Source organism: Grus americana, chromosome 3 (assembly GCF_028858705.1).
Source record: "Grus americana isolate bGruAme1 chromosome 3, bGruAme1.mat, whole genome shotgun sequence".
Taxonomy (NCBI): domain Eukaryota; kingdom Metazoa; phylum Chordata; class Aves; order Gruiformes; family Gruidae; genus Grus; species Grus americana.
In genome coordinates this window covers 100895408-100907407 of record NC_072854.1, presented here as the reverse complement: position 1 = coordinate 100907407, position 12000 = coordinate 100895408, and the positions used below count along the sequence as shown (strand labels likewise).

The 12000-nt window shown below is 43.2% G+C and overlaps 1 protein-coding gene across 1 annotated transcript; it reads left to right on the top strand.

The window, feature by feature from the left end:
- The first annotated feature begins 129 nt into the window (after positions 1-129).
- On the top strand, positions 130-10413 carry SLC30A1 (solute carrier family 30 member 1). The gene is made up of 2 exons (XM_054821977.1): positions 130-951; positions 4475-10413. The coding sequence occupies exons 1-2, from the start codon at positions 321-323 to the stop codon at positions 5383-5385; spliced, it is 1542 nt and encodes a 513-aa protein (XP_054677952.1). The 5' UTR covers positions 130-320; the 3' UTR covers positions 5386-10413.
- Positions 10414-12000: the final 1587 nt, after the last annotated feature.

Genomic DNA, 12000 nt, shown 5'->3' with positions numbered 1-12000 from the left:
CGGGCCAATGGCGGACGAGGCGGGGGGCGGGGGCGGGCGGACATCGCAGGGCGGGGGGGCGGTGGCCAATGGAGCGCGGGCGGGGGGGCGTGGCCGTGCCGGCTCGGGTTCCGTGTGGAAAGAGTGAGGGGGCTCGGGTGCAAAGTTTGCTCGCCCAGCGACTGCGGAGGGAGCGGCGGTGGCCGGGCCGCCGGCGACGGGGAAGGGGCCGCGCTCGTCCTCGGGGCTCCGCTGCGCCCGCGGGCCGCTAGCCGCGCCGACCGCCGGCCGCTCTCCTCGCACCTCCGCCGGGCCGGGCCGGCAGCCGCTGCCCCGGCGCGATGTGCGGGGGGATGGCGGCGAAGGGGCCGGGCGGGCCGCGGTGGTGGCAGAATCGGCGGGCGCGGCTGCTGTGCATGCTGGCGCTCACCTTCCTCTTCTTCGTGGTGGAGGTGGTGGTGAGCCGGGTCACGTCGTCGCTGGCCATGCTCTCCGACTCCTTCCACATGCTCTCCGATGTCATGGCCCTGGTCGTGGCACTGGTGGCCGTGCGCTTTGCCCAGCGCACTCGCGCCACCAAGAAGAACACCTTTGGGTGGGTGCGGGCCGAGGTGATGGGCGCCCTCGTCAATGCCGTCTTCCTCACCGCCCTCTGCTTCACCATCCTGCTGGAGGCCATTGAGCGCTTCACGGAGCCCCATGAGATCCAGCAGCCGCTGGTGGTCATCGGTGTGGGGGTGGCGGGACTCATCATCAACCTGCTGGGGCTCTGCCTCTTCAACCACCACGGTGTCGGGGGCCACGGCCATTCCCATGGCCACGGACACTCGCACAGCGGCAGGCAGCACCCCCGCAGCGGCACCAAGCCCGAACAGCCACCCGGGGATGGGGAAGCTGCACTGCACCGGGAGGAGACCAGCACCTTGGTGGAGAACTGTAGCAGCTCCAACGGAGTCAGCCAGGAGAAGCTAGGTAAGTCCTGTGGCACCTCCGTCCCATCCCAGCATAGAGGTGTCAGGCAAGCAGGAGAGGCCCCTTCCTCGAGGAAGGTGGTGGGCATCCTGCTCCCACCTGGTGCAGGCTTCATGGGCACCACCCATCCTTCCTCCTGGGAAAGAGCAAGAAACTTCCTTAGCAGTGCTCTCGGCTACACGGCCGTTGCACCTCTACTTGACACCTCTCCTTTGAGTGCGAAAAGGAGTGCCCCGAGTTGTGTGTCTGTCTTGCAGACAGGTCAGAATGTAGAAGAGTCTTAGGGTAAAGCAGTTTCCCTTGGAAAAAGTTGGTGCTGGTAAGGAAGGCGCATGACAAGTGTTTTTTGCCTAGCGACACAAGCTGTCACAAGACATTGCCCTAATGCCTTCTGAACTGGCTGCACATCAAATAGAGTGCAGCTCAACACCTTGGTCCTGACAGCTGGATCTCTCCGTTGGGTCGGTTATTTGCAACCCGAGAAGCTAATCTCAATCTGAATGTAACATACTGAAGTATATTCCATCGCAATAACATTGTACTTCTTCATGACATCCGTATTCATAGGATGAAGTCTTGGAAATACCAATCAGAACTATGGAAGTCATGCAATAGGCACTGAATGTGGAGCTCGCTGGTGTCAGAGTACCTGTGTGGTTTCTTTGAATTTGTTTTCTTTAGCTTTCTAAAGCATGCACCTTCCCACTCACTTGCACATAGAGATAAATTTAAAATCTTTCCTTCCCAATTGTGATCAAACTGTCTATTTTGTAGGAGGGAATTTCTTGGGTTATTTTTTTAATGGACCCAGAAGCCTGGATAGTTTATTTTGAAGCCACTTGGTTGAAGGCAAGTAAAAGGTGCATAATTGCCGTTTCTCTAATTACATGGCATCCCTGTTACCAGGAGGGAGGGGATTTCAGTCTTCAGAAGCCACATCTCTCCTTTAGTTTCAGAGTGACTTCAGGAGACCACTGTTTTAGTTTAAATTGAGCTTTAATTGAGCTTTAATTGAGCAGAGTGAACTTTGCTACAGTTTCGTTTTTTCTGTGGTCAGAGGTTCCAATACACATTTAAGAAACTTAGCCGTTTCTCTTTCTCTCTTTTTTTCTCTCTTTCTCTTTCTTTCTCTCTCTCTCTCTGTTGTGTTTTGACTCCATGTTGGTTTTGAGAAGACAGGTTTTGCAGGAGGATAGGAAAGTTCTTCTGAATATAGTACACCATTTTCTTGACCACATAATAAGCTCTTAATGTTGGTTTAGTCCCAACAAAGGTATCCTAATAATTACTTTCAAACAACGTAAAATTCCCTTAACCATTGATCTGACAGATATCTTGGCTTGTGAATTGTTCTTGCATGGTAAAACATGGTGAAAAGTTGTGCTTTTAGCCAAGTTCTGGACTAGTTCTAGACATAAAGATTAACTTATAGCATGGATTAAAACGTATACTGTTTTGAGCTAACCTGTCTGGAATTTCTCATGGATGTCCTCCTGGCAATAACAATTTGTTGTGGGTGTTTAGGTGGTAATAGGGCATAATTTTGGCCACAGTGAAACTTTGAAATAAGTTTGTATTTCCTTCTATGCCCTGTCATGATTATGTAATGGATGAAGTTATTCATAGTTTACCCATGTAAATGTAACAGGTAAAGATGCTTGAAAACTTGTGAGAAGGTGCACGATGTGTAAGTGAAGACTAGGGAAATGACCGAGAGTCAAAATTAGAAAGAGGGGCAGACCCTGATTTCCTAAGGTGGGAGTGGAAAGCTAGTGATAGCCTTAGGGGCTGTCTTTGTGCATGTACTTTATAGTACATGCCATCAGTTTATAGTTAGATTTAAATGAGCATATTTCAAATGTACACATTTTAACTTTTTGCCATTAAAAAATCTCAAGTGCTTTCTGGAACTGTTTTTCCTGTTACCCAGCCTTATAGATAGGTCTACTAACTTCCCAAATCTTTTCTCCGAGTACTTGGTACGCAGCAGAGTGTCAGAAAAGTTCTTCTTTCCTTGCTCTCATTGTCAGCCCTGAGGTCTGAACTCTGTAACCTAAGATATTTTCCTCTTATTTATTGTTTTCTCTGGAAAGTTACAGGTTCCGTATTCCATAACTCCTAGAAGTTGTGTGGAAAATGTAGCTGGAGCTTTAGGACAGAAGTGTGATGCATGAGGTTATGAGCCTGAGGCTTGGAACTAACCTGCTCAGCCACCTTCATAGGAGCCCTCCCCCTCTTCAAAGAGGAAAGAACTTGTAGACACTTTATGATTACAGAATCACAAGTCATGAGAGCAGAGTGGCAGAAGCTGCAGGTCATACTAACATGTTAATGTTTACAAAGCTCTGAACTGGATAACCACAGAAGCAGTCAGAGCTCCTTGTTTCAGTTTGTCGGGCCAGTGGCCAGTGCCTGTTACGTTTCTTTAAGCCTGGAAGTTTTCTCTCCGAAGAAGAACTTTTGAAGAAAAACAGGAAGTTAATCATATAAATTACTTTTAATTTTGAACATTGGAAGATGTTTTTCTTTCAAAAAACATTCTTCTTTGTAATGATGTGTGCATTTATTCCTATATAGCTAGTAAAGTGTGATGGAGTGGTAATATCAGAGGTGGTTTTGACAAAGGAGGGCACTAAAATGTTCATTTATGCATTGCATGGTCCATGACATATGGCTTTGGGCGTCTACAGCTTTATGTCACTCAGCAGCTGTATGTCACTTTAAAAAAAAAAGTACTAAAAACATGGTTTTTATGCATTCTGAAATATAAATAACACTAGTTCATAGCCCCTGAGAGCTTCAGTGATAACTTACACTGTCCTGTAGTCAATACTGCTGATAAATTCTGCATTTTAGACCTGAAAGTTTGGCTCATTGTTTCTCACAGTTCTGCTGGCTCCATGCACCATGTCAGAAAAACTTCCTTTTCCTTGAATTCAAAAGTCTTTTGGAAATGAACTACTAAACCTGAGAAGAAGTTACTATAAAGCTGTATCCATACAGCTTTTGAGCTCCTGGCCTCATAAATTTTAATATAAAATAGCAATGCAGTCCTATGGTTTAAGAGAGATTTTTAGCAATGTGATTAGCCTTCTGGCTTTTCCAAAGAGGGAACAAATGTAAGTTACTTAGCTGCTTAACCAGCTTTTTCATACATGCTCTCTAATTCTGCATTTTGTTTAAGAAATGACTAGTGAGTGGTCAAATGGTTAAACAGCTGGAAAACATGAAAACAGTTTTTCAGTTGAATAAATTAAAATGCGGTCATTTTCATACTTCGCCACTCTACATCTTTAAGCTCCAAGTAGAAACGATTGCCTTCTGGACTATTTAGATCACTTACTGGGACAACTGACTGTTTCTCAGCCAGAGAAAATGTTGCTAAGTGTTACGGGTGGAATTGCTTGCTTTTCAGTTTCGTACTCAATGTGGCAAGCTTAACGTTGGTTACTATTTTATATGGAATTATACTAATGTATAGTATTATAGCATATGCCTAATCATTTTCCTGTTTTCTTGTCAGGTGATATGAAAGATGACATGACTGACCTACAAGTGAACGGGAACGCTGGTCATTATTCTCTGGATGTGGAGGAGGTTGAAGAAGACTCTAGTGCACAGCTTAACATGCGTGGAGTTTTTCTGCATGTTTTTGGAGACGCCTTAGGTTCAGTAATTGTGGTAGTGAATGCCATGCTCTTTTATGGGTTGTGGAATCCATGCCCCAAAGATGGGCCCTGCTTTAATCCATGTGTCAATAATCATTGCATGGAAAATGCTACTTTATCCCAAACACTTGGCAGAGCAAACAAGTCTGAGCAAGAGAGCATTACGGAGGCTGGTCCATGCTGGTTGCTATATTTAGATCCCGTCCTTTGTTTGATTATGGTTTGTATACTCCTTTACACAACTTACCCGTTACTTAGGGAGTCAGCCCTTATACTTCTACAGACTGTTCCCAAACAAATAGATGTTCATTCTTTGAACTCAAAATTGCGTACCCTTGAAGGAGTTGAAGCAGTCCATGAATTACACATTTGGCAGCTGGCAGGCAGTAGGATCATTGGCACCGCTCACATAAAGTGTCCTGACCCTTCCACATACATGATGGTGGCAAAACGCATAAAAGAGATCTTTCATGACGAAGGGATTCACGCAACTACCATTCAGCCTGAGTTTGCCAGCGTTGGCTCTGAATCAGGGAGAGGGAAATGTGAGTTTCCTTGCAGGACTCAGTGTGCTTTGAAGCAGTGTTGCGGAACAGGAGAAGATAGTACTACAAAGAAGACAGAAAAATCTTCGTCGCTTAGTATTTCTTGTTCAGAAGTTGTCATTGAATTTCCGAAAACTAGGAGGACTAAGTCGGAGAGCATCCCTTCAGTGAAGCTTGAGGCAAACACCGATCAAAATGAGCAGTTTGAATCATCTTTGTAACTCCCCGAATGGTGCTACCTGAGTTTTGGTGACTTTGACAACAGCTATATTGCAAGAGGAAGAGACAGACGTTTGAGATGCAATTTTGCCAAGTAGTGTAATTGCTGAAGTCCTTGTTCTTGTCATACTGCTAAATCTAGAATGCTTGTTTTAAAGAACATAATGTCACTGTCATGATACAATGTGTTTGTGTTGACTTTGTACTGAGACAGACAGAAAGTGCACCAATGCTGTAACAACTTCAGAAAACCAGTTTCAACATTTCAGCAGAGACACTTTTTGCTGTGCTTCAAATTAAAATATTTTTTCCAGTGAAAAGGTATTTGAGGGATAAGCATGTAGGAACTCGATTCGTGTTACAGGTTTCTTGGACCTAGTCTTTCCTTTAATATTTGATTTGTAGATATTTTAATATATTGTTTATTTAGAAGACCTAAGGAAACCAAAGTTCATAGAACGTTTTTAAAGATATAACTACTTAAAACTGGAAACCACTTTGCAGTTTCACATATTTTTCTTAGATCTATATAATAATAAATGTGAAGGCTTTTCTAATGGATTTATCATATAGCATATTTTAAAGAGAACATCATGTGATTGTTAGAAACTGTCCCCACTTTTTCTGGTAAGGTAGCGAGGTAATTAAAATCAACTGCTTGTGAAAATATCAGATGTGAAAGGGTTTTTTTTCCCATCAGAATGGAAGTTCAAGCTACTGTATACTGCTCTGTGATCAAGACATGAGACTGACCGATAAAGTAGCGCGTACTTTAATATTTTATGGATTTTCTGGTGTTTCTCCTTATTTTCAAGTTGTGTCTGGTCATAAAAGTCTTTAAAGAATCCTTGACTCACAGTGCTATGAATGAAGAGCTGGAGCTTCATTTTTAACTGATGCTCAGTTTACTAAGATAAAATAATTAGTTATGTCAATAAGTGCTCTGTTGGGGAAGGTCTGTCAAGCACCGGCAGTATGATTCATGCTTGTAAGCATGGACAGTAGCCTCCGTAACAAGTAATTCAGTGGTGCGTTTTGCTGGTAGTTGAGCGTGTCTGTAAGCACTTTCAGTGACTGCAGTCCTGGTCCCCGCCATGTCCTCAGGAGCCTTCCACTGACTTTTGAGGAAGCGGGGCAGGGAGTAGGATCTCATTCACTGTATTTCACACTTTGAGATGTTTATGTATCACATAATTTCACTTATTAAGTATCTGAATCTATGGTTTAAAATGTTAACTCAGTTAACTGACAACTGGCTCTACAGAAGCTGTTACAGTATGTTGCCAACTTACACCTTAACAAAGGAGAAACTGGTCTAGACACTCTGAATTTGGCGGAGGCTAGATGAGAGTTGAAGATAAAGCATACAAGAAATCTAATGTAAAACCCTGACCCTTTTGATCTACCCTCAAGTTATGTATGGGAAATAATGTCTTGTGATTTAATTGACTGCTCCTATGCTCAAAACTGGAAAACAACTCAGATCTTCCATTGTTTGCTCTATGACTCTGGACCTGATAAACACTCTGCCTCAGTTTCCCTGTCTTAAAATGGGGATAATACCTACCTCACAGGGGTGTTGTGAGGCTTAACTCTTGTGTGAAGAGCTCTGAGATGTGTTACTGGAAGGCAGTGGAAGGAGTATAAGATACTAAATTACATGGTATTTACTTCTTCTACAAATGTATTGCAATACGTAGGCGCAACAGAGGGAACTGAGGATAGCTTTGGCCTTATGAAATTCTTTGATGCTGTGGTTTTCAGGTTTTTAACAGTATTTAAATGTAGATTTTTTTAAAAAGAATGTTTTGTTAGTGAAGGGAATGTAGCTTTGCCTCCGGATACAGAACACCTCGCTAGTTTGCATTTCTAATATGTGTCTCGTATGATAATTGCTCCTAAGTAGTTCAAAAGAGTCTGCTGCTTGTTGGACCTGGATTGGCCCAGGTCGTGTCAGTGGTCTTACCCAAATTCTCAGCAAAGCATTGCAGTCAACTCTCGATTATCCATGGGTGGATTACCAGTGTTGTGTATTAACCGTGCAGTCTACAGGGCCAGACTAGCTCTGTATCGTATGCCAGTGTGTTGGCCAAATGCTATGTACCAAAGCATTGGAAAAGTAGAGGAGCTCCATCTGGTTCCAGGCGAGCTCCCTCTCACAGGGTTTGTTAGCTCGGGTGCAGCGCGGCACCGTGCAGTTATTTTGCCTCTTGACTGCTCAGATGCATCCACAGGAAGCCGCGGTGCATGGATGGGTCGGTCCAGCTTTGCGCTAGCTTGGGGATGTTGGTGCTTCACAGCCATCAGCATCGTTCACCTTTTTCTGTGTTTATGCTTGTTGTATAGTCTCATAAACTAACTTAAATATGTTAATACAGTATTTATATATGTTTTTGTTTTGTCTGAATTATCTTAACTCTTTTTTCTGTTACCTGTATATGATCTAGAGTTGACTGTTAAATGAGATCTTGTATGAGACTACATTTGCAGATATGCTACCACTGCTAGTATATTATAAAGTATTAACCAAGTAAATTTTGAAATGAACAAAGTACTGGGTTTTTTTGGAAATGTGTATCCTTGCTTTTTATGGTAAATTTTCACTAATTATTTTGCTCACTAGTTTAAAATTGGTCTCAGTCAGTATGAATTATTGAGGTCCTGCTGTATATCACTAATGCGCCATAGAACTACTGCTCTTTATTTAAACAAAAACAACAATACAAGACAAACCATAGTAGCACTGAGAAGCCTGACTTCTCTCCTCTTGCTCTTATAAAAAGAGAGCAACTATTAAGTCTTGACAGTTGCCACCATTGGTTAACAGTCTCAGTGAATGCATCTGAATAGATGGAGTTGTAGTCACTAATTCCACGGTAACTATTTAATATTTTTTTTTTTTTGGTGCCAGAAGTCATATTTTTCTATTTCTGTGTCCATTGCAGGCAATGGCTAGCTTAAAAGACAAAAAGCTCTCCCCCACATTATTTTTATTATCAGGACAGGATACAGATGTGATGATGATGATGATGGGGGCAGAAGGGGGAGTTGCGTGGCCTCTCTGTCATGCGCCGTGTCGCATGTGCAGCACCAGCTGGTGTTAGCGAGGCCCTTTAGTCTCTTTAGCCCTCGATGGTAAATTCCCTGAAATCATATAGTCAGGTCAAGGTGGTGGCTGTACAGCAGCAGGAACGCAATTTTTGTGTTTGTTCTGGCTGTATGAGACCCGACTGTAGCCTGCTAGCTTGTGATATAGCTTGATTTTTTTAACCTGGTCTGCCTGTGGTTACACAGGCTTGGTTTGTTCTGAAGATCACTGTTCCAGAATACTGGGAGCATACAAAAACTCTGTGCAGTCTCTTTTTTTTCTTTTTTTTTTTCCACAAAGCATGAAACTAGTGAATCTCATGTAAGTGAACACTGCAGTGGTGGGGAGCTAATTGTATTGTGTATCACATTCCTGAATTTTTAAAATAAAAAATATGGAACACTGATTTTAAGGAAAAATAAGTTTGTATTTCAGTGTCTAGATTGTTTATGCTTCTGATTAAATGTGTCAGAGATATACCAAACATCATTGGGTGAAATATTTTACACTTAGTACATGTCTCATCCAGAAACATGCTATTTTAGGATCACTTCTTGGATTATATCTGCAACTTAGGGTGCAGTGCAGAACTAACTCACTCAGTGGGCTGGCCACCATACTGTCAAGATTTAGTTTTTAACAGAGTAAATTGCTTCGGTGGAACCCCTTACAATTTTAGCTCGATTGCTTTCAACATCGACTGCAGGCTTTTGGCAATATCTGTTATTGCTGTGTCATGGTATCTGGTATGGACGTACACATAGTTACGTAAAAGACAAAACTAGCCCCAACTTGTGACTCCCCAAAAGTCACGGCAAGGGCTCAGTGCTGTAAATTTCTGTATTCGTGAATAGTTTCATCAAGCTGACGAGTAGGTGCTTGCATGCAAGGAATTACTTGCGGGAGTGAGTCCGAAGCTTCTGCCAGTACAGCCTGGCTTTTGAAGAATGACTGAGGGTACCTAGATTTTATGGGTGTATTAAAATCAGGAGTACTGTGGTGTTTCTAAATTATCTGCAGAAATACTATCCATTTGTTATTATCTTAATTCCAGGATTTAGTCCTTTCCCCCGTTCTCTAAAGAAAGAAAAAAAAGCCCACTGAGTGTCTTTAAAACTTGTTAACAAGTTTAGCTGAACTGACATGGATGTTTGCTTCTGAACTTGGGCCATGTGAGTTTATTAAACACTGCCTAGTGGAGTTTGGGGAGGAGGATAAAGATTCTTGCCATTCTCCTTCCCCTGCCCCCTGCTTTGACTGCACTTTCTAATCTCTTCAGCTATGGAGAGGCTGGGGGGAACGGAGGGGGTCAATTTTGTAGCTAGATGTTCTGAGTTCCACGTGGAGGGAATGGGAAATACTGCTAACTATATTTAAAAGCATATAAATATGCTCAACTATTTTAGTTTCATGGCATAGCATCAGTTACGCCCTTTTTAGATATGCATTTAAGTTGTTCAGCTCTGTAGTAACTTTGGCTTTTTCTTTCTCCGCTGGACGGAAAGAGGTGGATGCACCATTTGCCTGAGCTACAGCCAGTCTTGACAGTTTTCCAAATCAAACGTAGCTTTGCTGATAACAGGAGGTCTGATTATTCCTTATGACCTTTGCTTTGTGTGGTTAGCTGCATGTGAGGTACGGTGCCATGTTTTAGCAGGCTTACAGTTATATTTTTTTTTTCATTCACCGTGTTACCTAAGTTGTTGAAGAGCAAAACCACAATACTGAAAAATACCTTTTGTCTATATGTCTCCAAAAAGCATGTGGGATTAATTTGGCTCCCTTTTTTTATGTCCTGGATCCTGTTTCTGAGCAATGTTAAAATATAATTGGCATAGCTAGTGTTCATTGATGATATTTCTTTTTGTCTTCTTTTAAAATAAATAATAATGGGGTTTGGGGGGTTTTTTTGTATTAAGTATTAAAGTCCTGAGAAAATAAATGGAGCTCTTGAATGTCATATACTTTTAGTTGGGATTTCTTTCTCAGGTCAGTTCCTAGAAAGAAATTTGACTAGTAGAAATGCACTTTCACCATCTCCCAGAACCTTAGAAACAAGTACAAAGAGCACAAGTAGAAGAGAAAGTAATAAACAGGTTGTAAAACGATGGCCTCCAACTGTCTGGATTCCAGGTGCAATTAAAGGAATAGTTGCTCAGTTCTAGTATCATGTGAAGAGTTAATTATGCACAATGCAATTTTTTCCCCAAAGAAAAATGGCCTTTGAAAAGAATAAAAAAAAATCTTCCCGCCCTGTTAATTGCCCATGATTAAATATCTAACACACAGGTCAAAAAAGGTAGGCTTCCTAACAGAAGTCTCTACTGGTTTATTTGATGTCAAAGGCTTTGGTAGATAGCTACTTTAGAGCAGAAGGTGCTCTGGTGGTTTCCAGCTTCGTTTGTTTCCATTCAGAACCACCGCCGTTTGTAAAGCTTGTTGGGAGGAAAGCACTGACTGCAGGAGAAGAGAGCGCTGCCAGCGATAGTACCGAGGAGGAGGGCAGGATGGTTAGTTATACCCGCCCTGGGCTTGCCGCGGTGGGTTCATTCTGGAGCCCTTCACTGGTGCAACTTCAGCAGCTGCTTTTTCTGCTTCAAGAGGGCAAAGTGGTTCCGTATTATTAGTTATATAGGAAGGAAGGTGTTTGGTTGTGCTGTAAGCACCGCACATGAGCTTGAATTTTGCCATTTTCCAAGGCTACTTCAACCTTGTCATGAAAAGATGTTGACTTAAGCTTAGTACGAACAACCTTTATGAGACATGCCAGTGTGGGAATTTTTAATTCATAGGGTGGGAAAGGAAACTCCAGGTCTACAGCTTGCTTTTGCTTTTACATGTACCTTTCCCTGTGCCATCCCTAGACTGTAATCTCCTACCCCAGATGGTTGCCTGACCACCTCAAGGACCAGCTCCAGCTCCCGGAACAGCTCCCTCTTGCTGTTTTTGCATCAGAGGTGCTGATGCCGTAGGGGACGGGCAGGATGCAGGATGGGAACGAAGCTGTGTCTGACTCCAGGCAGGCGATCCCTTTCAGCAGGAACCTTCACCTCAGTCCGATCTGTGCTAACATCCCAAACCTGGCATGAAACCCTTGCCACCAAAACTGCGGTTAGCATTTCTATATACGTATTTTGTGTTTTCTTTTTTTGTGACAACCAATACAAACTTCGAAGTAGCGCTCGGGCCAAATTGCAGTCCCCGCTCCTGTCACAGAAGCTCCATTTCTAGCCACAGCGTTGGTAGGCATCCCAGCGTTTCCCTCGCACCAGCTAGCACAGCTAAGAATAGCCGCGGCGATGCTGTGGAACAGGATGCGCAACCTGCTGGGTTTCCTGCGTTTGTGCTTGTGTCGCTGGCCTGGGCTGAAGCCTGTCCTCCTCCATCTTCCCTGCTAGTGCTGCTGCACTCGCTAGGTGAATTTGTTAGATTTAATTTCTCAGCTCAGGTTTGCTGTGGGTTGGCCTACGCTTGTTTCAGTTGCATTCCGCAGTATAGGCAAAACCTCTGCTGAGTGAGATATTTACTT

Coding starts and splice junctions, on each gene's coding strand:
- SLC30A1 (XM_054821977.1), top strand. CDS start 321: ATGTGCGGGGGGATGGCGGCGAAGGGGCCGGGCGGGCCGCGGTGGTGG. Junction 952..4,474: donor AGTCAGCCAGGAGAAGCTAG/GTAAGTCCTGTG, acceptor TTTTCTTGTCAG/GTGATATGAAAGATGACATG.